The 27834-nt window shown below is 43.6% G+C and overlaps 1 protein-coding gene across 8 annotated transcripts in view; it reads right to left on the bottom strand.

Annotated features, from left to right (window-relative positions):
* The window catches only part of LOC136858540 (SH3 and cysteine-rich domain-containing protein 3), a 325524-nt gene that overhangs the window by 278765 nt on the left and 18925 nt on the right, over positions 1 to 27834 (bottom strand). For all 8 annotated transcript variants that reach the window (XM_067138153.2, XM_068225594.1, XM_068225595.1 and 5 more), the window contains exon 2: positions 6366 to 6572. In XM_067138153.2, the coding sequence (XP_066994254.2) occupies positions 6366 to 6569 (204 nt within the window). In that variant the 5' untranslated portion in view covers positions 6570 to 6572. The remainder of the gene's footprint in view (positions 1 to 6365; positions 6573 to 27834) is intronic.

The following is a 27834-nucleotide window of genomic DNA, read 5'->3' as shown; positions in this document are numbered from 1 at the left end:
TCATTTAATGGCGTGCAACTCCGCCTCTAGAATAGATAACCGCCTGGATTCGGTTACGAAATGGGTCCACAAGGTTGTGCAGGTATGTCGCATCCAGATTAAGCCACTCGATGAGGATTTGATCGTGCAGTTCCACCAAATTGCGGGGATGCTGTTGTCGGTGCTTTGCTCGCTGTTCCGACATGACCCACAGATATTCAATGGAGTTCACGTCAGGTGATTTTGCAGGCCAATCGAGATGTAATAAGATCCGATATTGTTCATAATACGCGTCCAGCCCGACGAACTCTGATGTTGTGATCTTTAAAAATTGGATTATCAATAGCATACCAATCACGCAGGTGTCGATTGAAAGGCAACACCTGATCATTCAGAATTTAAATAAACATGCTGGTTCATGTTAGTGATCACCTGAGTGAACGGGCCCAATGCATGGTAAGATAAACACCCCCAAAACATCACAGACCCATCTCCGGCTTGAACCTGACCCTGAACACATTCAGGATGAAATGCTTCATTTGGCCTTCGGTGCCCTCGACGATGGGCGTCATTGGAATACTGGCAAAAAAACGTGATTCGCTAGACCACATTACGTTCCGCCAGTCAGCTACTGTCCACGTTCCATGATTTCTAGCCCATTGAACTCGCACAACTTTATGTGCGTGTGTGAGGAATGGCCTTTTGCGCGGTGACCGACTCCAAATGTTCATTGCATGCAGTTCCCGTCGCAATGTTCTCTCGCTAACAGGTTGGGATGGACCTTCACTCACTGACTGCAGCAATTCCTGTCGGGTTTGGAAGCGATTTTGATTATCAAGTCGTGAAAAGCATCTCAGGTCCCTCTACGTCAGGAGTCTTTACCGACCACAATTCTGACGTCGTGTTTCTTGGCCACGTGTGGTACACCACTGCTTGTAGACACGTTGAAGAGTCCGCTGCAAAACTCCAACAAATCCAGCAAATTCACGCACCGTATGGCCATGGGCACGGCCAAACACGATTGCCCCTTTTTGCTACTCTGTTACATCCTTACATCTAGCCGTGTACACTGTCCGCTTGAAACATCAATGTCTCACTGATCGCTACTGCTTTATGCTCACGTAGAGGCAGTGCGCGTGCAGTTGAGCACGGGACTCGTTCGCTGCGCCATCTGTTCAGGCTTAACGATCCATCTGTGCGTATGCACTAGGGTGACTCATTTTTTGTCCGGTGAGCTTACATTCGCTGTTAATTAAACTTAAAGTTCTATAAACCTGACAGACAAACATTGCAGACTTCCAGAAGCAAAAACCGACCCAAGCGGGACCAAGGTATACAATAAAGGGAAAGAAAGAAACAAACGATACCTCGTACTAATGTAAAACTTTCGTGTGGCTACTACTCCACTAGCCTGGTGCAACAGAACATCGGTGGAGGGCGGGAGGCAGCTGACGTATATAGGAAACTGCGTGTTGCTGTAGTGGAGGATAGTGTTGTATGTGATGTGTCAGTTACACGGATATTGGGGACATTACAAATACCCTGTCCCCGAGCTAGGGGAATTAATCATTTAAGGTTAAAATCTCCGATCAGGTCGGGAACCGGACGTGGGGCCCTCTGAACCGAAGGCGAGTACGTTGACCATTCAGCCAAGGAACCGGACTAACAGTACAGTACTACTGAAAACGGTAATTGTTTCCGTTAATTTAAATAAAGTTCTGCCACACTTGGAAGACTGAAGTGATATTCAATATCTCACTTCATCTCCAAGAAAATGCCGGGATGGTGCCTAACTTAAGGCTACGGCCGCTTCCTTGTCTATCCCTTCCAATCTTCCCCCGCTGTTCAGCATAGCAGGGTAGGCCGCCTCGGCGAGGTACTGGTCCTCTTGCCCAGTTATATCCCCCGACCCAAAGTATCACGCTCCAGGACACTGCCCGTGAGGCAGTAGCGATGGGATACCTCGCTAATCAATCAATCAATCAATCAATACTGATCTGCATTTAGGGCAGTCGCCCAGGTGGCAGATTTCCTATCTGTTGCTTCCCTAGCCTTTTCCTAAATGATTTCAAAGAAAATGGAAATTTATTGAACATCTCCCTTGGTAAGTTATTCCAATCCCTAACTCCCCTTCCTATAAATGAATATTTGCCCCAGTTTGTCCTCTTGAATTCCAACTTTACCTTCCGAGGGAAAAACAAACCCTTCATGGTAAACAAATTAAGAAAGAAAGAAAGAAAGTATTGATTAGATACTAAAGTTCTACACTATTAGTCTATGAAGTAATGAGGAAAATTAAAAATATATTATTAGCATTTTTTGAAACAAAACAACTTCGATAAATTTAAAAGGAATTAGGTTTCAGACTCCGTTACGGTGCGTTCCGACACCACTCCTTCCCTAGGCGGGAAGCGTGATCAGTCTTAAAGAAAATAATGGATAGGAAGAGCATTCTAACATTGTTTCTTCACTGACGACATTTTTCTATTTGTTCTGTGGCACTTTGTACACTCAATCTCCCCCGCGCCTCTGCCGGTCTGCACACTGCTCTGCTCTGGGAGAGATGAACGACCACAGCACAGGTCACGCGATAGCTTGGTAGTGCTTGCTGGCTTTTAAGCTGAACACAATCTTCATTAATATTTCTCCCAGTGCATCTTCTTTTTCTTCTTCTTTATCTGTTTACCCTCCAGGGTCGGTTTTTCCCTCGGACTCAGCGAGGAATCCCACCTCTACCGCCTCAAGGGCAGTGTCCTGGAGCGTGAGACATTGGGTCGGGGGATACAACTGTGGAGGATGACCAGTACCTCGCCCAGGTGGCCTCACCTGCTATGCTGACCAGGGGCCTTGCGGAGGGATGGGGAAGATCGGAAGGGATAGACAAGGAAGAGGGAAGGAAGCGGCCGTGGCTTTAAGTTAGGTACCATCCCGGCATTTTCCTGAAGGAAAAGTGGGAAACCACGGAAAACCACTTCCAGGATGGCTGAGGTGGGAATCGAACCCACCTCTACTCAGTTGACCTCCCGAGGCTGAATGGACCCCTCGTACCACTTTCTAAATTTCGTGGCAGAGCCGGGAATCAAACCCGGGCCTCCGGGGGTGGCAGCTAATCAAACTAACCACTATACCACACAGGTGGACCTCCCAGTACATGCGGTACAAAATACCAATGATACCAACAACAACAACAACAACAATAACAAAAAGGAACGAAGAGATAAGCAAATACTGGGGAATGTCGATTGTCTGAGTGTCGACTTATTAACAGTGAGAATGTGTGGAAAACAATTCAGTTGGTAGAACAATATTTATTGAGCAAGTGGCTGCGCGGTTTGGGTCACGTAGCTGTCAGCTTGCATTCGGTAGATAGTGGGTTCGAGCCCCACTCTCAGCAGCCCAGAAGAAGGTTTTCTGTGGTTTCCCATTTTCATATCAAGCTGTACCCTATTTATGGCCATGGTCGCTTCCTTCCCGCTCCTAGCCCTTTATATTCCACCGTCGTCGTAAGATTTATCTGTGTCGTTGCGACGTAAATCAAATTGCAAAAATAAAGTAAAGGAGAAAATGTAACACATATTAACTGAAACAAGAACGTTATTAGATTAAAAATGACGTAAATTTGATACTCGATAATTCGAAATTTGAGGGAACTTAGAAAACGAATTCGATTTAATTAAGGTTTGCGTTATCAAGTTAGAATGAAAAATAGATAGAAAATGATATTTACTGCCCTTTGTTTTATGATAGTAAAGGTATATAAGGCACTTACGAAAATGCAGTGTGACCTTTCTACTTAATATTATCGAAAACGTGAAGGATGGTAACCTAAAATTGTTCACTAACTTCCCTTCTCTCACTCAACTTTCCTTGGCTACAATAATTTTCTTTCTCTGAGAGCAACAAATACTTGCAACCTACTTATTTGAACTCCTTTTCTACAACAAATTTTGCGTTATTCCGTGGTGGGTAAACAACAGAGTGTCGCAATCAACTTTCTTTTATATTATTTTGAGTTCGAAGGACTGATCTTTTAAAATTCCCAATATTCTTCCAAGTTTATCAACACCATTTCGTAATAAAACATTTAAACTTTGGTACCAACAATCCATTTACGAGAAATAGATACAAAAGTTGAAAACTAGAAAAGCAGCTGGAATTGATAAGTTTTCTGGGGATATACTAAAGACAATGGGTCGGGATATAGTACCATGTTGATTATTGTTTGGTTGAAGGAGCTATACCAGATGAATGGAGAGTTGCTATAGTAGCCCCTGTGTATAAAGGAGAGGGTGATAGACTTAAAGCTGTAAATTCAAGGCCAGTAAGTTTGACATGCATTGCATGTAAGCTTTGGGAAGGCATTCTTTCTGATTATATTAGACATGTTTGCGAAATTAATAAGTGGTTCGATAGAAGGCAGTTCGGTTTTAGGAAAGGTTATTCCACTGAAGCTCAACTTGTAGGATTCCAGCTAGATGTAGCAGTTATCTTGGATTCAGGAGGTCAAATGGACTGTATCGCGAATGACCTGTCTAAAGCATTTGATAAGGTGGATCATGGGAGACTACTGGCAAAAATGAGTGCCATAGGACTAGACAAAAGAGTGACTGAATGGGTTGCTATATTTCTAGAAAATAGATCTCAGAGAATTAAAGTAGGCGAAGCTTTATCTGACCCTGTAATAATTAAGAGGGGAATACCTCAAGGGAGTATTATTGGACCTTTATATTTTCTTATATAGTATATGAATGATATGAGTAAAGGATGCCTTTACTAGCAGGACCTAGTGTTTACAGTGCACTGTGTCTTCTGATATAGGCTAGAGCAATTTTGTTACTTTCATTGACCTGTCTCTGTCTTATCCTTGTCTTTGACAATATGAAAGTGACTGAGGTATGAGCGATGTTAGTAATGCCATTCCTTATGCAGCCAGTCCCTGTTATGAATGGTGTGAAAATGTTGCTCATAGGGTCGGTTGATGCATGCATTTCAGTGGGCTTGGCAGACTGATATGTAATAGCAACTTCTGGCTCGGTGAGGAAAGCAACGGGAAACTACATCACTCATCATTTCCCTAGTACGCCTCTTCAGTGACGCCTAGGCCATCTATGACAGCTGATGACGGAGCTGTTGAGGATCCAACCAGACTTAGAGCTGACGACTGAACATACACATGAGTAAAGGAGTAGAATCAGAGGTAAGGCTATTTGCGGATGATATTATTCTGTATAGAGCAATAAATAAGTTACAAGATTGTGAGCGGGTGCAACGTGACCTCGGTAATGTTGTGAGATGGACAGTGGGCAATGGTATGATGATAAACGGTGTTAAAAGTCAGGTTGTGAGTTTCATAAATAGGAAAAGTCCTCTCAGTTTTAATTACTGTGTTGATGGGGTGAAAGTTCCTTTTGGGGATCATTGTAAGTATCTAGGTGTTAATATAAGGAACGATCTTCATTAGGGTAACCACATAAAAGGGATTGTAAATAAAGGGTACAGATCTCTGCACATGGTTATGAGGGTGTTTAGGGGTTGTAGTAAGGATGTAAAGGACAGGGCATATAAGTATCTGGTAAGACCGCAACTAGAGTATGGTTCCAGTGCATGGGACCCTCACCAGGATTACCTGATTCAAGAGCTGGAAAAAATCCAAAGAAATGCAGCTCGATTTGTTCTGGGTTATTTCCGACAAAATAGTGGTGTTACCAAAATTTTGCAAAGTTTGGGTTGGGAAGAATTGGGAGAAAGAAGACGAGCTGCTCGACTGAGTGGTACGATCCGAGCTGTCAGCGGAGAAATGGCGTGGAATAAAAGTAGGAAAGATCACAACATGAAGATAAAGTTGGAATTCAATAGGACAAACTGGGGCAAATATTCATTTATAGGAAATGGAGTTAGAGATTGGAATAAGTTACCAAGGGAGATGTTCAATAAATTTCCAATTTCTTTGAAATCATTTAAGAAAGGGCTAGGAAAACAACAGATAGGGAATCTGCCACCTGGGCGACTGCCCTAAATACAGATCAGTATTGATTGTTTGATTGATTGATTGATTGATTGATTGATTGATTGATTGATTGATTGATTGATTGATATTTCACTCTGATCGTCCTAAAATCTGCTTGGACACTTGTATCTGTCCGTATATCTATTTGTATTTTCCAAATTATTTTGTTAACATTTTTGTCGTGGATTTTTTATTTTAGAAAAATCTTAAATATTAACAAACGAATACTCGTAAGTTGTATTCATCGTTGGTTTATTTATATGTTCTTTCCTTCTACGAGATCTTAGAACTGATCAGTTAGGTAGCCTATACACGTAGGACCACAAGTTATGAAACTTCAAGGACCGCTGGTTTAGAGGGAATGGATTGCTATACTCACGTTCGAGACATTCTCTCCCCCCGGGCCGTCAGTGACGTCTGGGGGCGGTGGCGGAGGATGAGGCGGTACGAAGTTATGGCGAAGAGCGGGTCGCTGAGGACCAGTCGTCTGGGGCAGTGAGCGTACGAAGTGGGCCAAGTCGGGAGGTCCCAGCACGGCGCGGCACTGCGAGGACAGGGAGTCGTAGCGGCGAGACTGCTCCATGGCCTGTGGCGAGAGCAACAACAATTAGTACTTATCGTGTAGCAACAGTAGCACAAACAACAAGTTGTGTACAGGGTGTTAAATTGATGAGACTGCTCCATGGTCTGTGGAGAGAGTAACAACAATTAGTACTTATCGTGTGGCAACAGTAGTACAAACAACAAGTTGTACACAGCCTGTTCAAGTGATGAGACTGCTCCATGGCCTGTAGCGAGAGCAACAACAATTAGTACTTATCGTGTGGCAACAGTAGTACAAACAACAAGTTGTATACAGAGTGTTAAAGTGATGAGGCTGCTCTATGGAGAGAGAACAACAGTAAATTAGTACTTATCCTATGACAAGAGTAAGAACTTACTTCTACTTGTACACAGCGTGATACAGCGACGAGACTGCTTCATGACATATGGCGAGAGTACCAAAAATCCACAGTTCTAGCCCTTCAGGCAAGCAACTCAATGTTGGAAACATCCTAGGGGTATGAGCTACGAATTGTAGGTAAATGAAATGGCGTATGGCTTTTAGTGCTGGGGGTGTCCGAGGATATGTTCGGCTCGCCAGGTGCAGGTCTTTCCATTTGACACCCTTAGGCGACCTGCGCGTCATGATGAGGATGAGATGATGGTGAAGACGACACACACCCAGCCCCCGTGCAAGAGAAATTAACCATTGATGGTTAAAATTCCCGACCCTGCCCGGAATCGAACCTGGGACCCCTGTGACCAAAGGCCAACACGCTAACCATTCAGTCATGGAATTGTAGATAAATAAAATGTAATAAAGTATGAGAATGAATTCCCAAAAATTACAATCATTTTCTTAATCATCGTTATCCGGTCGATTAGATGAGCAGTTTGCCTTTTTCTTCTACCACTACGAACGGTTATGTGCTTGCTGGTTGTTTTAAAGGGGCCCAGCATTTAAGGTCATCGCCCCCAAAACGATAATGTGAGTCAATAGAGTTTCACTTGAGCCCTTATAACTACATTCGGTGTGGGCATTTTTCAAAAATCAAAAAGCACCTGAGGGTATTGAACCAAGGAACACATTACAGAAATAATTATGTAAATACGTAAATTTGGCTAGGATTTGAATCAAACAGAAAACGACCGATTTCGATAGCTGCAGTCCCTTAACTGCGACCAGTATCCGGTATTCGGGAGATGGTGGGTTTGAGCCCCACTGTCGGCAGCCCTGAAGATGGTTTTCCGTGATTTCCCATTTTCACACCAGGTAAATGCTTGGGCTGTACCTTAAATAAGGCCACGGCCGATTCCTTCCCACTTCTTGCCCTTTCCTGTCCCATCGTCGCCGTAAGACCTATCTGTGTCAGTGCGACGTAAAGCAACCGGCAAAAAAACAACAACAACAGAAAACGGGTAAAGAAACAAGCGATTTTAGGCTGTTTTTCCGGAACTGCATTTAGGCCGGAAGTTATGTTCGAAATTTATTTTAGTTTGATAGAGCTATCCAAGACTCACAATTTGAAAACTTTCCGGGCCTTCTAGCCCTTCAACTTCCGGCACAATTTAGAAAATTGCTTAATTTTATGTTCTTCGTATAATGGGGACCTCTACTTTGCCTGCTATGAAATGTTTTCAACATTACAGCAAGAGTGGGAACATGTATACAGGGTGTCCAAGTGACGGACTGCTGCTTGGCGTGTGGCGAGAGTAACAACATATTAATATTATGTGTATGGGTGTGAAAGTGAAGAGATTGCTACCTGGCATGTGGCGAGAGAAACAACAAATTAATACTATTTGTATGGGTGTGAAAGTGAAGAGATTGCTACCTGGCATGTGGCGAGAGAAACAACATATTAATACTATTTGTATGGGTGTGAAAGTGAAGAGATTGCTACCTGGCATGTGGCGAGAGAAACAACAAATTAATACTATTTGTATGGGTGTGAAAGTGAAGAGATTGCTACCTGGCATGTGGCGAGAGAAACAACAAATTAATACACAGTTACGACGTATATCAGTGTTCCACGGACTTTGGCGAGAGTAACAACACATTAATACGTATTTTATGGCAAGAGTAAGAGCAATTAATACATGAATGTAGAGTGTCATAACGCAATGACTGCTGCATGGCCTGCGGCGAGAGCAACATCTTACTAATACATGTGCCAAGGTATACAGAGTGTTGTACCAGCAAGGCTGATCCATAGCCTGTGACGAGAGTAACAAATTAGTTCACATATACAGGTGTCAAAGTGACGAGTGTGTTATATGGTCTGCAGTGGCGGCTCGTGAAAAAATCGTCCTACGTGCTACAAAAAACAAGCTAAATACGCTGTTTTAAATATGCATGTTGCCATGATGAACAACGCATACTTCAAACTTGGTAATAATAATAATAATAATAATAATAATAATAATAATAATAATAATAATAATAATAATAATAATACAACTTTTATGACAATTTATAACTCAGAACAAACAAAAACAACATTAATTTGGAAGCAGATGAATTCTTCGACAACTGTCTACGAGATAAATAATTCATTGGAGAAATATTGTTTTTACTAACCTAATGGCGCTACTTACATCAGTGCAAATAGAATCGTGGGAATATATATCCCCACGAACACTAATTTAATTTCACTTTATATACACTGCAGTGGATAAATAATTTGATAAATCTTCGTATAAACTTTAGCACTAACACAATGACAGAAAAAACACGCACCAGTAATATAACCGCGAGAAAACAGCTAATGACGGAACTGAATAGAGTGAAAAGGGAAGCAAAAGAGAATTATATGAATGGCATACTTCAAGAGGGTAATGACCACAAAGGAAAATGGAAAAAGCTGTATTCATATATCAGGAATCAAAACCGCACAAAGCAACTGAAAGAGCTGCCAACTGATTCATTGAGGCCTCCCCTATTACCAGAGTAAATGTCCGGCTCCATGGCTAAATGGTTAGCGCACTGGCCTTTGGTCACAGGGATCCCGGGTTCGATTCCCGGCAGGGTCTGGAATTTTAACCATCATTGGGTGTACGTGTTGTCTTCATCATCATTTCATCCTCATCACTACTCGCAGGTCGCCTACGGGCATCAAATCAAAAGATCTGCATCTGGCGAGTCGAACATGTCCTCGGATACTTCCGGCACTAAAAGCCATACGCTATTTCATTTCACCAGAGTAAATTGCATTGTAATGCGGGATAACATTTAGGGTCAGTCAAAGATTCTTCGACTCACCTACGAATTCCTTATTTTTGACACAAAAGGAAGATGGATATTTTAATAAGCATGTGTGAGATAGATTGCCTCCACTTACGCTTTACTTTCGAGCCCAGACGATGCTACTCTCTAGTGGCAGATTCGCTTACCACGTTCAACATAAGTACGGCCGACTGGATCCCTCGCTGCGCTCCAAGGAGCTAGCTAGAGCGACGCATCAAGTCGGCCGTGAACATAAGGGTAGCAGGAGACATCGAGTAATTCTACCCCCTTGCGGGAGAGGAAGTAACTATAAACGGGATCAGTGAAAGTTGATCCCGGTTTACGGTATACTCCGCCGGCTAGGGGGAGTGTTGCAAGCTTGGCTGCGCCTGCGTATTGCTTCCTTCAGGCTACAGGCAAGGGCTCACTTCACATGAGCACGAGCCTTGTTCCCCGGGAGAACGGCGCTAGGTGTTCGACAGATCTCGTCCTGATTTTCACAAAACACAAATTCATATCGTACTCAAAACAACGAAAAGGCACCAGGATAATTGTAGTGTACATAAATAATATTCCTTACAGTTTCAAGCTACGTGCTGGAGCCCGGTAGCACGTACTGACCGGCCGCCACTGATGGTCTGTCACAAGAGTAATAATATATTAATACTGTGACCGTATCAATAATGTGGATATATATTTTGAAATTAATTTATGGGAAGAAGACATGTTTCGAGCTTCTACGTCTGTATGTATGGAAGAGAGGTTGCATCATATTGCGCAACATACCCGATTGGGTGGCGCCGAAGTCAAAAGTTTCATGGTTTGAGAAACCCCCAAAGTGAGAGCGTAAGCCAAGAAAGGACAAGAAAGGAAAGTATATCTGGATAATTCAGCCCCAAGAACAAATGCCGGATCACAGTGGTGCCAACATGAGAGTGTGATTTTAGATAATTATTTTATAGAACGTCACCTAAATTATATTAAGAAAAGGTGGCATGTCAAAACTGTCGTGACTGTGTCGTCAATTCATGCCACAAGATCGTGACGTGACAGCGCGCCGTGGTTCGGGAGATAGAAACAGTCATCTGGACAGTGCCGTGTACTAGAGACGAAGCCCGTAGTGGTGATCGCGAACGAACTGTTAAGATAGTGTGGAAAGACACGCGAATTGAGAAGGGATAAGTTCCATTTACAATTATATTACCGTAATTTAGAAGTGTAAACTGTGTCCGTATCAAAATGTCGAGATAAATTTTGTCTGCAGAAATGCAGAAACTGTGAAAGGGTCTCGAATGCAGGAATCCACCATAATTTTTGGGTCGCATAAACCGCAGTAGTGAACATATCATAGTCTGCCGTGAAGTAACTTTGCGTGTATAAATTAAGAGGTGGAATTAGCTATTTCATAAACGGGTCATGCCGAAACTGTGCTAGTGAATATATAAATCACATGTAGTGAAGGAGCATTCCATAATCTGTGAAACGGTTATTGCAATTTTAGAATTGTTAGTATTGACGCGAAATTTACTGTGACGAGTGAAGACGGATTGACAGTGAACGTGGTGTTGTTTAGTTTGTTTCTAGTGCTTACGAACCAAGGATCATGAAGACACCCAGAATGGACGCAAGACGATGTGAACCAATGGTCTGCACCAGCATCATCATGGAGTAAACAACGCCAGGGGCCTCTCCAGGCTCGAACAATGGACAACGCAACATGACGTATAGTACATTAATTTGAGATATTTGTGAATGCGGGGTATTTCATTTTTTTTTGTAAATATGCAGATAATATTAGAATAGAATTAGAATAATATGATAAATTTAGATTTTCAAAATAGGGAATAGCTTTGAGTGGTCAATAGGATGTTATTTAAATCATGTTAGCTTAGTTGGGAATGGAGACAAGAGAAGCAGATTTAATGTCAAGCACCTTAACTTTATTCATATTAATGCATGGGCATGAGTTCAATGTTTAATGAACTTTGAGAGTGCTTTAGATAGAGGGAAAAATGTTTATGTTGTTGTTAACCCAACGAAGTAGATTTCTTCAGGTTCAAATACTGACTCACGTGTTATGATAGCATGATGACAGGGTCCTCACAATTTCCTGTTGAAATGTATCAAATGCGGGGATAGAAATGCACTCTGTCTGTAAAGTTGAATTTCTTTGTAGTATAGTTTGCATGGATAGAGATAGTGATGGCTGTACATCTGTGTGTGTGAAGATGCGGCGTGCCTGGACTCGAAGTACCATCCACCTCCATAAAAATAGGGTCCCTTTCTTTTAACTTGTTGAGTTTAAATGCTTTTATTTATCTAAAGTCACTTTACCTTACGTTTGAATATCTTCGAATTTTGAGCAATGTTTTTCAAGTGCGAGGAAAACCGTAGGGAAATCTTCAAGACTATGAGCCATGTGTGTACCCGAGCTTTTTGTGAATAAGAGATGAGATAAGATGAGATGAGACGGCGAGATATGATAATATGTTTGAAGAGTGCAAAGGAAGCACTACTTGATTTGAGCACTGATAATGATATGGTGGTGCAGTCGAATTGAAATAAATAGCCGCAAATATTTCTTGAGAATATGCTTTCTTGTTGTGAGATTTGGTTAAAGACGAGAATCTCTGCCTGGCTCGAGGTGAGCCCCGGCCTGATAATTTATGGCAGTGAGGATGCGGCAATGAACATGGTTTCTGTTTAAAGGGATGCAGTGTTGAACGAAGCTCTCTATGTCAGAGATAAATGCTGGGTTCTCACACAAAGCTCATATTAGACGAGGCACTATAATTGTTTCCTCGTTTGTAACAATAAAGATTCGAATAAATTGATGTCATATTTCGGGATTATTGACCTCATCGAGAACGTAGTTAGGTAATTTCAGGGTACCATGTCAATGGTACAATTGAGGCCACTAGTTCGAGTCCCAGGACACATGATGGATCTGCTGTTACACATTAACTTGTTTGCTCCAGGAATACAGCCAGTGTTTTGTGTTATATGTCTTTTATTTCAGGGTTTTTATGGATTTAAGTGTATTTAGTGTGTCAATATTGTGTCTATTTTGAATATGATTTCGTGAGTTTCTTTTGCTGTGGTAATTGGTGCGAGGAGGGTTCTGTCCCTCCTGTTATAGTGCTGTCGGTCTTCGTGTTTGAGGAGATGAGGGTTCACTCCCAGACCCGTCATTTTGCTAATAGATTGTTGTGTCATAATCGGACGGGTAGTGTTATTAGATTTCTTTCCCTCACATTTGTTTGTGATCTGATGGGCTTAGATTTTAATTAGGTGATAACTCTGAGATTAATTCCAGATTAATTAAAGTGGTTTTTTTTCAAACAGAAATGGAAAATCATGAGGAATACCTTCGCATTTGCAAAATATTTAATGGTGTAATAAACGATGTGATTTTCAAATTATTGTACTTGGATTAGGAATCATGTACTTAACGTCAAGTAATAACTATAAGGGTAGATAAAATCGAAAGCCAACGCAATACCTGTGCAAAATGTAATCAATCCTCTTTAAGATTTACAACGGAAGATGGATCTCCAAGACTTTATTTAATCAAAATGATTTGCCACGGTTAAATATATTCCTAATTATCCAGGATTCTTCATCCACATGTTTATGCGATTTTAACAAGAGTAATTAAATTCCTTTAAAAGTTTTATGCTTATCATTTGCAAGAAAATACATCCTAGTTTTCCTCCGTTCATTTAAGCCTGTATGTTACATTTTAAGTTAGTTATTTCTAGCCGCGGTCACACTACGGCCCTTGGTGGACGGTGCTGATATCTCAGAACGGAGGAGGTGCGGTAGACCCTCGCACTGTCGTGCTCATCGGTTTGGATTATATTTGGGAATCCAGATGAGATGACATTTGTCTCTAGACGAAAAGGGTCCCTTGAATATAAATCTCTGTGGCGCGTGGTCCCATGTGATCATGACCCATTCGGGGCAATTTTCGCCGTCAAATAGTCCCATGGGCTATGGGGGTTGATGGAAAAGGTCCCAGTACACACATATAGAATGTCAAAGTGACGATATTGTTTCACAATTGGTGACGAAGGTAATCTATATAGGTACAGATTGTCTTAGGGACGAGTCTGTTGAAGCTGGATGGTTTTATCGCGGAGTGTTGGGTATGTCGCACCAGATGTACTTCACTACTGCCAAGAAGTCAATCAATTATTCCCAGACACTTAGACCATATTCTGGACGACCACTTATTTTGTACAGACTGTGGTTAAGACTAACACAACGTAATAATTCCTATGGCACATCACATGGACTGCATCCAGAGCCAACGGAGCACCAGACTCACAGCACAGAATCGTTCGTTAGTTGTAGAACTATAGTTACCCTTGTCTTCATCAGACTGCCTTTAAAGCCACAGCATCGTTATATATGTACGTCTCCAGTGATTTCACGACATGGCTACTTGGGAAATCGAACAGCGTTCTTCAGTGTTGAGTGGTGAGAGCAGGATTTTTATCAGGAACTCAATGGCCGTTTATGATTAACAGATTGGGAAAGTGACGATATCCAAAATATGTTCAAACACAACACAAGGCCCCTTCCAGGAATCATCGAGTGGGATTCCATAAATTACAATCTTAACCTTTAAGTGTCTATTAATCCGCAATTGTGTTCTTTATTCGACAGATCATTTTTAACTAGGGACATCGTAGATTAAGAAATTAATCATCATCATCATCATCGGTTTACCCTCCAGGTTCGGTTTTTCCCTCGGACTTAGCGAGGGATCCCACCTCTACCGCCTCAAGGGCAGTGTCCTGGAGCTTCAGACTCTTGGTAGGGGGATACAACTGGGGAGTATGACCAGAACCTCGCCCAGGCGGCCTCACCTGCTATGCTGAACAGGGGCCTTGTGGAGGGATGGGAAGATTGGAAGGGATAGGCAAGGAAGAGGGAAGGAAGCGGCCGTGGCCTTAAGTGAGGTACCATCCCGGCATTCGCCTGGAGGAGAAGTGGGAAACCACGGAAAACCACTTCCAGGATGGCTGAGGTGGGAATCGAACCCACCTCTACTCAGTTGACCTCCCGAGGCTGAGTGGACCCCGTTCCAGCCCTCGTACCACTTTTCAAATTTCGTGGCAGAGCCGGGAATCGAACCCGGGCCTCCGGGGGTGGCAGCTAATCACGCTAACCACTACACCACAGAGGCGGACGAACTAAGAAATTAATGCAAAAACAAAATCGTATACAGAAGGGAAAAATATACAAACCATTCATAGCCTATATAACACATGCAATCATCAAACTTCGTATAAGAAGAAAATGTATAAAAAGAGACCAAGTGGCATTACCACGCAGCCGTTTAAGAAATATCTCCGAGATTAGACTTAAAAATCATACATTCATTCAATATTCATTCTTTGAATATTCCATTTCTACAACTGCAAGGAGTGATGCATTAATATAAACTAGCGACGTACATTATAGCAGAATACTCTCACCCACTAGTTCCGGATCTCCTGAAACAGGGAAGAGAGCATTCATTTATTGCAATCCATTTATTTGATGTAATACATTATCAGGTTAGGCCTATATACAGACTTCAGTGCATCTTGGCTCACGACTAGACTCATTGAAAAATGAAATGGCGTATGGATTTTAGTGCCGGGAGTGTCCGAGGACAAGTTCGGCTCGCCAGATGCAGGTCTTTTGATTTAACCCCCGTAGGCGACCTGCGCGTCGTGGTGAGGATAAAATGATAATGAAGACGACACATACACCCGGCCCCCGTGCCAGCGAAATTAACCAATGATGGTTAAAATTCCCGACCCTGCCGGGAATCGAACCCGAGACCCCTGTGACCAAAAGCCATCACGCTAACCATTTAGCCATGGAGCCGGACACTAGACTCATTAAAGAACTGTGCCAGTATTAGCTATTATTTTAATAATGATAATATCGATCTCAAGTGATTCTGGAGCGGCAGAAGCTGTGGCCTGGTTAAAACGGTGTCCGTATATCTACTGACACGGGTGTCAAATACTGAAGAACGCTGAAATATGAATTAGCAGAAGCAGTGTCTCAGTACGAAGGTTCGTTTATTCGTGGGGAATTAGAGAAATGTAAATGGTCTGAAGGGACATTGAAGCGTTGAACCCACATTCCTTAGTGATTTAGAATATCATAACGTTTATTTAAGTGTCAATTTTCAGATTTACTTCACTGCACGAGAGTGAAGACTGGGTGGATTCAGCATATCATACACATAAATTAGAAGTAATGGACATGGAAATAGCGAGGATGATTTCTCGTACAAACAATTGGAACACTAGCACGAGAGCACTGCGAATGACTGTGTTAACTCTGGACAGAAAGTCTCAGCCCGAAATAACATCATCCGTAAACTTGCTCAAGCAAATGGGGAGCCCATCCAACTTTGTTAAGAACCTCAGCTCTTGCTCTGAGTTTTCCTGCAGCTGAGTATGCATGTCCTGTATGGTTCTGGTCAGCCCGTACGAAGCGGGTGGATGCAGCCCTTAATAAAACATGTAGAATTGTAACTGGGTGTCTGAAACCTGCTCCCACTGACAAACTCTACTGCTTAGCTGGTATTACTCCTCCAGACATTCGGCGAGAAGTGTTTGTAAGGCAAGAGAGGTCGAAGGTGGATCTCACAAGCAAACACCCGTTATTTGGACATCGACCTCCACCCAGAAGACTGAAGTCCAGGAAAAGTTTCCTCAATGTCTCCAAGTCTCTGGATAAACCAACAACAACAGCACGTTGTGATATGTGGCGAGCAAAAATGGAGCAGCTTTCTGATTGGATGGTGCCTTCTGAATCTCCACCCCATGGTCATCATTTGGAATGGACAATCTGGAAGGCGCTGAATCGTTTGAGGAGTGGAGTAGGTAAATCCAAGGATAACCTAAAAAAATCGGGTTATCTGAAAGATCAGTCAGACTTCTGCGATTGTGGGGAGCAACAAACTACCCAACACCTGTATGACTGTCAGTCCTGCCCTGTTCGTTGTACACTTCAAGACTTGATTAAAGCCACTGAAGAGGGAATTTCTGTTGCCCATTTCTGGGCAGACATTGTGTGAAACATGTTTTGTGACATAAAATTTACTTTGTTTTATCTGTATATAATACCTTATTTATATTTTAAGTTTTTTCAACACTCTGACACGAAATAAATAACTGCGAATGGAGAAGATCTCTCGCCCCGAACACAATGTATAACGTGGTAATAGAACAATTTCTTTTAAGTATTTCACATACAAGTATCCGTAGCCATACATACCTTTTCACCGTGTTCAGATAATATCTGGTAAATTTCTGTTCGTAGACGAGCAGTCGAACTGAATCTATTATGTAAGAACACTAATGGTATCTTTATACCGAGAGATCTAGTATTATTTTTGCCTTCTTGTGTTTCACATCGACCTCTTTTCCACGTTCCTACATTCGAAATTCCCCTAACAGAAAGGTCTCCCTTCACCTGGATCCCTCTCCACCACTGTTTTTTCGAAGATGAAATTATATTTTCTACGTCCTCGTCTCCTTCTGTTCTGATACCTATCATATATTTTAACTCTTTGTTGTAAGCAAGATCAATGTAATTTGGCATAATACTGTTTGAGTCGTAATAATAATAATAATAATAATAATAATAATAATAATAATAATAATAATAATAATAATAATAATAATAATAATAATAATTTATCAATAATAATAATAATAGTAATAACCGTATGACCTCAGGTAACTTGTGCACAAATTTTGATCTGAGGTTATTTAGTCCTCTAGAGTTGGGTACATGAAACGTATCTCTTGTATGCTAATTAGAAACAATAACAAACTTTAAATTCTTGCATTGTTTATTTATTTATTTATTTATTTATTTATTTATTTATTTATTTATTTATTTATTTATTCACAATTATATTTGCACAATTTTGATCAATTATCAAAATGTTATTGACAATGGTAAACGATGTGAGAAGTAAGAGATGTATGATTTACAGTGTCGTTTGATTTATCAATAGATTTTCCAAGATATAAGCAGTACAGGTCAACTTTGCGACGCTCCCATAGCCATCTCATTCGTTCCACACATGTAATTTTCGATTTAATCGATCCCTTATTGAGTCTAGTTTCCTCAAGCATACGTTTTGTGTAGGATTTTTGTAAAGTATGCCAAAGTTCGTCAACGGTCAGTCACAAAACTTTCAATAGTTTATTTATGGTCATTCAGCTGTTTTTCGATATATATCTTCAAGACATATCAAATGACACCTCATATGTTAATTTGCAAAACATCTATGCGCTAAGCTACACCGCACGGTAAGTGCCTGAAACATACCTTCATTTGGCGGCCATCTTGTGATAACGTCATGTTGCTATGGTCATGTCTTATGCATTCATCCTTCTAACCTAAAGTAATATAAAAACCATTCTCGTATACGTACACTTTTTGAGCTATAGCATTTTTAAAATATTTCATGAGAAGCGTTTAATTGATTCTTCGCTTGAGACTGTGGCGAAACTACGTCATCCCTCCACCACAGGAACCTGGAGGGCAGCAGCTGGACCTCGTTACACTAGGCAACGCCGGTGAAATCGTGTAGACTGCCCGTCTTTCTTATGATTTCCATGGCAGCATTATTGAAAAAAGGTATAGTAAACAAATATATCGAGTGTCTTTCTACGTATTGTCATCTATGGACGGCATTGTAGGAAACGACAATGTAAAGTTCCGTACAGAATAAATAGGCAGTGCTATTCAAATGTTGTGTTTACTGTAGCTGGCAAGTCAGTAAGTGTAATCTTCCCCACATTTGGTGACCCCGACGTGATTAATATAGTGTGATACAGTTTTCTACATAAAGTCAGTGCTATTCACACGCTAGTTACCGCCGTCGCTATGGAGCAATTACAACAGCAGCTACAGCAATTACAAGAGCAAAATCGCCTCTTACAACAGCAACTTTAATAGCAAACGCCGCAATCACCACCTTCAGAGGCTAGTACTGTAGTGAATCGTGTTGGAGTTAAATACCCTGTTTTCTGGCCAGACAAGCCGGCGCTATGGTTCGCTCAGGCAGAAGCGCAGTTCAATGTATCCGATATCACACAAGACGCACCAAAATACGCGTACATTGTTTCCCAGCTAGACAGTCGCTATGCCGCAGAAGTTGAAGATATTATTACCAACCCTCCGGCGCAAAATGCATACGCGTATCTGCGTACCGAACTCATTCGGCGTCTTTCACTATCGGAAGAGCAACGCATTCGTCAACTGCTCATGGAGGAGGAGCTCGGTGACCGAAAGCCATAACAGTTCTTACGACACCTTAGGTCTCTCGCGGGCAGCACACAAGTACGAGATAACCTCTTAAGACAGTTATGGATACAGCGCCTGCCGTCACAAGTACAGGCCATTTTACAAACGCAGAGTGAGATGCCGCTAGATAAGGTTGCCGTCTTGGCCGACAAAATTCTTGAGGTTTCACCCGTGTCACTTCCCGCAACTGTTCACGCCGTGAGTACACCACCAGTTAGTGAGGTGAGCCAGCTCGCGAAGAGGATAGATGAACTTTCACACCAGACGGCAGCACTGCAAACTTCCTACTGTGCACGCTCTCGTTCTCGTTCCCGGGATCGGCCAAGCCATCCTAGCAACAGCCGCAGGTCTTCTACGACAGCCGGTGCACAAGGTATCTGCTTGTACCATCGCCGCTTCCGAGAAAAGGCAGAGAAGTGCGAATCACCTTGTAGCTTCCCGTCAAACTCCAACGGCAACCGGTGACGGCGGTAAATGGTTGCCCAACAGATGGAAACTGCCTCTTTATCACGGACAAGAGCAGTAAACATCAATTTCTGATCGATACTGGGTCGGATTTGTGTTGCTTCACGCATAAATTCCTGAAGGGGCGTCGGCATCAGACCAGTTATGAACTCGCAGCTGCCAATAATTCCGCAATCCACACATACGGGACTATGCACATGAAACTGAACTTCGGACTCCGACGATAACTCTCATGGAAATTTGTTGTTGCCGACGTCGCACTTCCCATCATAGGATCAGACGTCCTCGCCTATTACTATCTTCTGCCAGACTGTCGGAACAAACGCTTGGTCGACGGCATCACAGGCTTATCAGTGAACGTCCAAACTGTTCTCTACAACGCAGTGTGGAGGCTCTCAATATACCGACTACGTTTCATGAAATTTTAAAGGAATTTCCTGACTTCACTCGTCCATCTAGAGCCCCGCGAGAAGTACGCCATTTTACGGTACATTTCATCCGCACTACTCCAGGACCACCTGTCTCCTGCCGATCTCGTCGTTTCGCCCCGGATCGTCTCCAGATTGCTAAGAAGGAGTTTGATGCCTGCTTCTGGAAGGTACAGCACGACACTCTGAGGGTCCTTGGTCGTCACCGCTCCATTTGGTACCGAAGAAGGACGAAGGCTGGTGGCCTTCCGGAGATTATCGTGCCTTAAACTCACGGACCATTCCTGACAAATATCCACCTCGGCATCTCCATGATTTCAGCCATCAGCTCCGCGGATGCACTATTTTCTCTGTTATCGACCTAGTGAAGGCCTACACCCAGATTCCCGTGAACCCAAGTGACATTCCAAAGACCGCAATTATAACGCCCTTCGGTCTGTTTGAGTTTTCTTTCATGATCTTCGGACTACGCAGTGCTAGTCAAACCTTTCAAAGATTCATAGACGAAGTACTATCAGGTCTGGATTTCACGTTTGCGTACGTCGACGACATCTAGGTCTTCTCTAAGAGTCCTGAAGAACACAGGCGCCACCAGCGAGCTCTCTTGCATCGCCTCTCTGAGTATGGCATCCTCATCAATGCTACCAAGAGTGTCTTAGCATCTCCTAAAGTCACCTTTCTCGGATACGAAGTCTCCGCTGCAGGGGCACGACCATTGCCGGAACGCATCATGGCTCTGCAGAATTTTCCTCTCCCGAAAACTGCACGTGATCTCAGACATTTCCTGGGAATGATCAATTTCTATCGCCGATTCCTTCCCTCGGCATCCCAGTACCAGGCTCCATTCCACGCACCTGTATCCAGTTTACGCGGCTCTCAACAGGTACCCTGGACACCAGAAATGGAACGCATCTTTGCCGCCTGTAAAGAAAGCCTCGCTCAAGCTACCCTCCTAGCGCGTCCCGATCCGCAGTCACCATTGGGATTATTCACAGATGCATCCAACAGCGCTATTGGAGCTAGCCCCCAGCAATACGTGGACGATGCCTGGCAGCCTCTAGCCTTCTTCTCTAGGAAACCGTCTCCGAAGCAAATCGAATGGCCATCCTGCTACCGAGAGTTCCTTGCAGTTTATGAAACAGTGCGGCACTTCAGATACATTTTGCAAGCCCAACAGTTCACAATCTATACAGACCACAAGCCCCTGACTTACGCCTTCCAGCAACGTCGCGACAAACTTCCACCCGTGCAGCTGAACCGGTTATCGTTCATTGCTCAGTTCACAACGGACATTCAGCATATTGAAGGCTCCTCCAACGTAGTCGCAGATGCACTATCTCGCATCAACGGAATTGCCAGTAGGACCAGTAGGACCTTCGACTTCAGCGCTTTGGCACGATCACAGGAAGGGGATGCAGAACTCCTTGATCTGTTGAACCGCGAATCAGCACTTCGGTTGGAGCAAGTCCGGATACCAGGAACCAACATCAATTTGTTCTGTAACACTTCAACGCGTCGACCCAGACCATTTATCACTGCACCTTTTCGCAGACATGCTTTTGACTCTCTTCACGGTCTATGTCATCCTGGTGCCAGAGCGACCGCCCGTTTAGCATCAGAACACTTCGTATGGCCCCACATGCAAAAAGACTGCCGTACATGGGCACGAGCCTACCAGGCATGTCAACGCTCGAAGGTCACGCGCCATAACAACGCTCCAATTGGCAACTTTACCCCAGCGTCTGCTCGCTTCCAGCACGTCCATCTGGATATCATCGGCCCACTCCCTCCTGCCGGAAATTACCGATACTGTCTGACAGCAGTGGACCGATTCACCCGCTGGCCAGAAGTCTGGCCACTGGAACGCATCACAGCCGAAGACGTCGCCGAAGCTTTTGTAGCATGCTGGATCTCTCGCTTTGGATGCCCACACCGTATCACGACCAACCAAGGCAGAGAGTTCGAATCTCAGTTGTTCCGCAATCTGGGGATTCTCACCGGAATCTCACGTTCCCAACAACCAGCTGGCATCCTTGTGCCAATGAAATGGTTGAATTCAAGGCAGCCATCATGTGCCATCCTGATATGTCTTGGCTGCAAGCCTTACCAGTTGTCTTACTTGGTATCCGAAGTGCGCATAAAGAAGGTCATGGCGCTTCCTCGGCAGAGCTAGTCAACGGAGAACCAATTCGACTTACAGGAGAAATGCTTTGTGCCACGACAGACAACCGCCTTCGCAGTCAGATTCCGCCAACAAATGAGTCGACTACGTCCTTTGCCAGCCAGCATCACGGCATGATCAACATTCCACCTTCATCTTCAGGGACTTGAACACTTGTACTCATGTCTACCTACGTGGTGACACGGTCCGTGGCGCGCTATAGCCGCCATACACTGGCCCACATCGAGTGTTAGATCGAAGTGATAGGACACTGACTGTGCAGATAAGAGGCAAGCCTGTCCGCGTCAGCATTGATCGCATAAAACCTGCTTTCCTCCTGGCTGATAACACACAATTACCTGGACAAAATTCCACTTAGGATCATTTCGTCAGCCCTGAGAACACTCTTCACAATGACACAGCCGCAGCATCACCGGCACCTAAAAGTGCTTCACTATCCCAGGACTTGTAACCTTGAACTCGCTCCGGCCAAGGAGTTAGGTTCCCGGACTACTTTCAGCCGCGACAACCCCGATTCCGTGGGGGGGGGGGGGGGGCTAGTGTGGCGAAACTACGTCATCCCTCCACCACAGGAACCTAGAGGGCAGCAGCTGGACCTCGTCACACTAGGCAACGCCGGTGAAATCGTGTAGACTGCCCGTCTTCTTTATGACTTCCATGGCGGCATTATTGAAACAAGATATAGTAAACAAATACATCGAGTGCCTTTCTACATATTGTCATCTATGGACGGCACTGCAGGAAACGACAATGTAAAGCTCCGTACAGAATAAATAGGCAGTTCTATTCAAATGTTGTGTTTACTGTAGCTGGCAAGTCAGTAAGTGTAATCTTCCCCACAAGACTCTCAACATCAATTTTAAAGATGTTTCATTTCCAAATCCAAGCCAATCTTTCCAACATCAGTCTGGCAACACTCAATGACTTCCTCTTTTCACCAACTACAAGCAGCCCAGAGCACTTGTATCGTCTACTACAAACTAATCAGACTCACAGAACGCCAGATCTTGAAGTGACATTCGTTTGTTTCGAGATCCGTATCAATCAATCAATCAATACTGATCTGCATTTAGGGCAGTCGCCCAGGTGGCAGATTCCCTATTTGTTGTTTTCCTAGTCTTTTGCTAAATGATTTCAAAGAAATTGGAAATTTATTGAACATCTCTCTTGGTAAGTTATTCCGAATGACTTGGTGAAGCAAAACTAGTGTTAATTCCAGCTAAATTAACTAGTGAATTATTTTGTTCTTTCAATGTACGGGTTTTAAGATGCTGAAAGTACAAAATTATTGTGAGTTGTTGTATTTTATTTCGCGACCGCCTGGTGATCATGATCGTTAGGGCAATGAAGTCTAAAAGGTCCGACACCATGTGTGGTTACCCGGTTCGAGTCCCGTTGGTCGAAAAAAATCTTCACCATCAGAATGTTGGCCAGCAGTTTAGGGGAGGTTGTGGTATACACTTTCTAATCACTAGATTGAGTGCCAAAAGCCTCGATTAAGTTCCAAACCTCTGCGCAGTGGAGTGAGGGCATATGACGCTGTTAATGGTGATTCATCCGTCTGATGGAGTCGTTAAGCCTTGAGCAGACCCCTTGGTGCTATTCGACGGGAAATGGCTATGTGCCGGCACCGTATTGCATCCTCTCCCTTCCTACTATAATACATCGTGTCATTCATTTCATCTCATCATCTCCTCTGATAAGGTTGAAGTCAGAAAGGTCAGGAAGGGCATCCGGTCACAGAAACCCTGATCCCGTAGAGAAACGGGACAATGATTGGACAAACAAATAGCCTATTTTATTTTATTTCGCATTGTACAATATTAGTAAGTATAATGGGATGTTATAATACCTATGTTCAGAGCATGTTTGTAGTTTCAGTACTGCTTGTTTTGCCGCATTATATACATATGCAATTCACACTTTACATTTTTCTTCATATTTTCCATCTTAGAAAACATTTCTTCAGATTATATGTCCAGTAATGGCAATTCTCTCGAAATCGCTGTTGACGTGATTTTATATTTTTATTTATGTTTCAATCCACGAATTATTTCATTTTTGATGGGAACTCTACCGGGATTGGAATGATTTTTCTTTCTTTTTTATTTATTTACAATTTTCTTTACGTCTTACCGACACAGTTGGGTCTTACGGGGACGATGGGCCAGGAAAGGCATAGGAGTCGGAAGGAAGCGGCCGTGGCATTAATTAAGGTACAGACCCAGCATTTGCGTGGTGTGAAAATGAGAAACCACGGAAAACCATGTTCAGTTCTGCCGACAGTGGGGTTCGAACACACTACTTCCCGAATACTGGATACTGGCCGCACTTGAGCACCTGAAGCAATCGAGCTAGTTGGAATGATTCACACCAAACCAACTGGTTCACACCTTCGTTTCTTCTGCCCGAGCCTCCGAACATGTTACGGAGATATCGTTTCTTGGGGCATTTTAAAAATCTCGGGAGAAATATGTCGTTACTGTAACAATTCTGGAAGGCCTGAAATACTAGTAGTTCACAAGGACCGAGCTCGATAGCTGCAGTCGCTTAAGTGCGGCCAGTATCCAGGATTCGGGAGATAGTGGGTACGAACCCCACTGTCGGCAGCCCTGAAAATGGTTTTCCGTGTCTTCCCATTTTCACACTAGGAAAATGATGGGGCTCTACCTTAATTAAGGCCACGGCTGCTTCCTTTCCACTCTTAGCCCTCTCCTGTCCCATCGTCTCCATAACACCTATCTGTGTCGGTGCGACGTAAAGCAAAATGAGACGACATTCCAGAACCTCGGCGACTACCTAAATCGTAAATGTACACTGACTGACAGAGCAAATGCAACACCAAGAAGGAGTGGTTCGAAAGGGATGAAAGTTGGGGAAAAAACAGAGACGGCACGGACGAATAATTGATGTTTATTTCAAACCGATATGCAGGTTACACAATGCGCACGGCATCGACTCAGAAGGATGTAGGACCACCGCGAGCGGCGATGCACGCAGAAACACGTCGAGGTACAGAGTCAATAAGAGTGCGGATGGTGTCCTGAGAGATGGTTCTCCATTCTCTGTCAACCATTTGCCACAGTTGGTCGTCCGTACGAGGCTGGGGCAGAGTTTGCAAACGGCGTCCAATGAGATCCCACACGTGTTCGATTGGTGAGAGATTCGGAGCGTACGCTGGCCACGGAAGCATCTGTACACCTCGTAGAGCCTGTTGGGAGATGCGAGCAGTGTGTGGGCGGGCATTATCCTGCTGAAACAGAGCATTGGGCAGCCCCTGAAGGTGCGAGAGTGCCACCGGCCGCAGCACATGCTGCACGTAGCGGTGGGCATTTAACGTGCCTTTAATACGCACTAGAGGTGACGTGGAATCATACGCAATAGCGCCCCAAACCATGATGCCGCGTTGTCTAGCGGTAGGGCGCTCCACAGTTACTGCCGGATTTGACCTTTCTCCACGCCGACGCCACACTCGTCTGCGGTGACTATCACTGACAGAACAGAAGCGTGACTCATCGGAGAACACGACGTTCCGCCATTCCCTCATCCAAGTCGCTCTAGCCCGGCACCATGCCAGGCGTGCACGTCTATGCTGTGGAGTCAATGGTAGTCTTCTGAGCGGACGCCGGGAGTGCAGGCCTCCTTCAACCAATCGACGGGAAATTGTTCTGGTCGATATTGAAACAGCCAGGGTGTCTTGCACATGCTGAAGAATGGCGGTTGACGTGGCGTGCGGGGCTGCCACCGCTTGGCGGCGGATGCGCCGATCCTCGCGTGCTGACGTCACTCGGGCTGCGCCTGGACCCCTCGCACGTGCCACATGTCCCTGCGCCAACCATCTTCGCCACAGGCGCTGCACCGTGGACACATCCCTATGGGTATCGGCTGCGATTTGACGAAGCGACCAACCTGCCCTTCTCAGCCCGATCACCATACCCCTCGTAAAGTCGTCTGTCTGCTGGAAATGCCTCCGTTGACGGCGGCCTGGCATTCTTAGCTATACACGTGTCCTGTGGCACACGACAACACGTTCTACAATGACTGTCGGCTGAGAAATCACGGTACGAAGTGGGCCATTCGCCAACGCCGTGTCCCATTTATCGTTCGCTACGTGCGCAGCACAGCGGCGCATTTCACATCATGAGCATACCTCAGTGACGTCAGTCTACCCTGCAATTGGCATAAAGTTCTGACCACTCCTTCTTGGTGTTGCATTTGCTCTGTCAGTCAGTGTATGTAAAACCAATAACTTTATTATTTAAGTTTATCCTGTTGACAGATGTAAGTAGAAATATTTTTTTGCAAGTTTACACCCGAACTTGTATTCGAACATTAGCTTTCTGTCTTGACAAATACATGCGTTTTCTACAACGTTAATATCAAGACTAATTCGTAGTTACGAAAAGTTGACACAGCTTAGGAGTCAAATTGTGTATTTCAATTACTCAATTCATTTCTACTTTTCTTTTCATTTCTTCTTTAAAAAAGAGCCTGGCATTACTACGTTATTATTGATCTTGAACTATGTAACCTGTAGTTTATGTGGCATCCGAACAGTTCGGATCAAGGCAGTATTATTGGACCTTTCTGTTTTCTTATATGTATATCAATGATATGTGTAAAGAAGTGGAATCAGAGATAAGGCTGTTTGCAGATGATGTTATTCTGTACAGAGTAATAAATAAGTTACAAGATTGTGAGCGGCTGCAGGGTGACCTCGATAGTGTTGTGAGATGGACGGTGGGCAATGGTATGATGATAAACGGGGTTAAAAGTCAGATTGTGAATTTCACAAATAGGAAAAGTACTCTGAGTTTTAATTACTGCGTTGCTGGGGTGAAAGTTCCTTTCGGGGATCACTGTAAGTACCTAGATGTTAATATAAGAAAAGACCTTCATTGGGGTAATCACATAAATATGATTGTTAATAAAGGGTACAGATCTCTGCACATGGTTGTGAGGGTATTTAGGGGTTGTAGTAAGGATATAACGGAGAAGGCATATAAGTCTCTGATAAGACCCCAACTAGAGTATGGTTCCAGTGTATGGGACCTTCACCAGGATTACTTGATTCAAGAACTGGAAAAAATCCAAAGAAAAGCAGCTCGATTTGTTCTGGGTGATTTCCGACAAAAGAGTAGCGTTCCAAAAATGTTGTAAAGTTTGGGTTGGGAAGACTTGGGAGAAAGGAGACGAGCTGCTCGATTAAGTGGAATTTTCCGAGCTATCAGTGGGGAGATGGCGTAGGAGGACATCAGCAGACGAATAAGTTTGAGTGGTGTCTTTAAAAGTAGGAAAGATCACAATATGAAGATAAAGTTGCAATTCAAGAGGACAAATTGGAGCAAATGTTCGTTTATAGGAAGGGGAGTTAGGGATTGAAATAACTTACCAAGGAAGATGTTCAATAATTTTCAAATTACTTTGCGATCATTTAAGAAAAGGCTAGGAAACCAACAGATAGGGAATCTGCCACCTTGGCGTCTGCCCTAAATGCAGATCAGTAGTGATTGATTGATTGATTGATTGATTGATTGATTGATTGATTGATTGATTGATTGATTGATTGATTGATTGATTGATTGATTGATTACATTTTAGAAGCCCCGCTCGGACTGATCGAGAGTTAAATTAGATACTGTCTTGGTGAATTCACTGAACTAAAAGG

This window comes from Anabrus simplex, chromosome 1 (genome assembly GCF_040414725.1).
Source record: "Anabrus simplex isolate iqAnaSimp1 chromosome 1, ASM4041472v1, whole genome shotgun sequence".
Classification (NCBI taxonomy): domain Eukaryota; kingdom Metazoa; phylum Arthropoda; class Insecta; order Orthoptera; family Tettigoniidae; genus Anabrus; species Anabrus simplex.
This window is presented reverse-complemented; position numbering and strand designations above follow the sequence as displayed.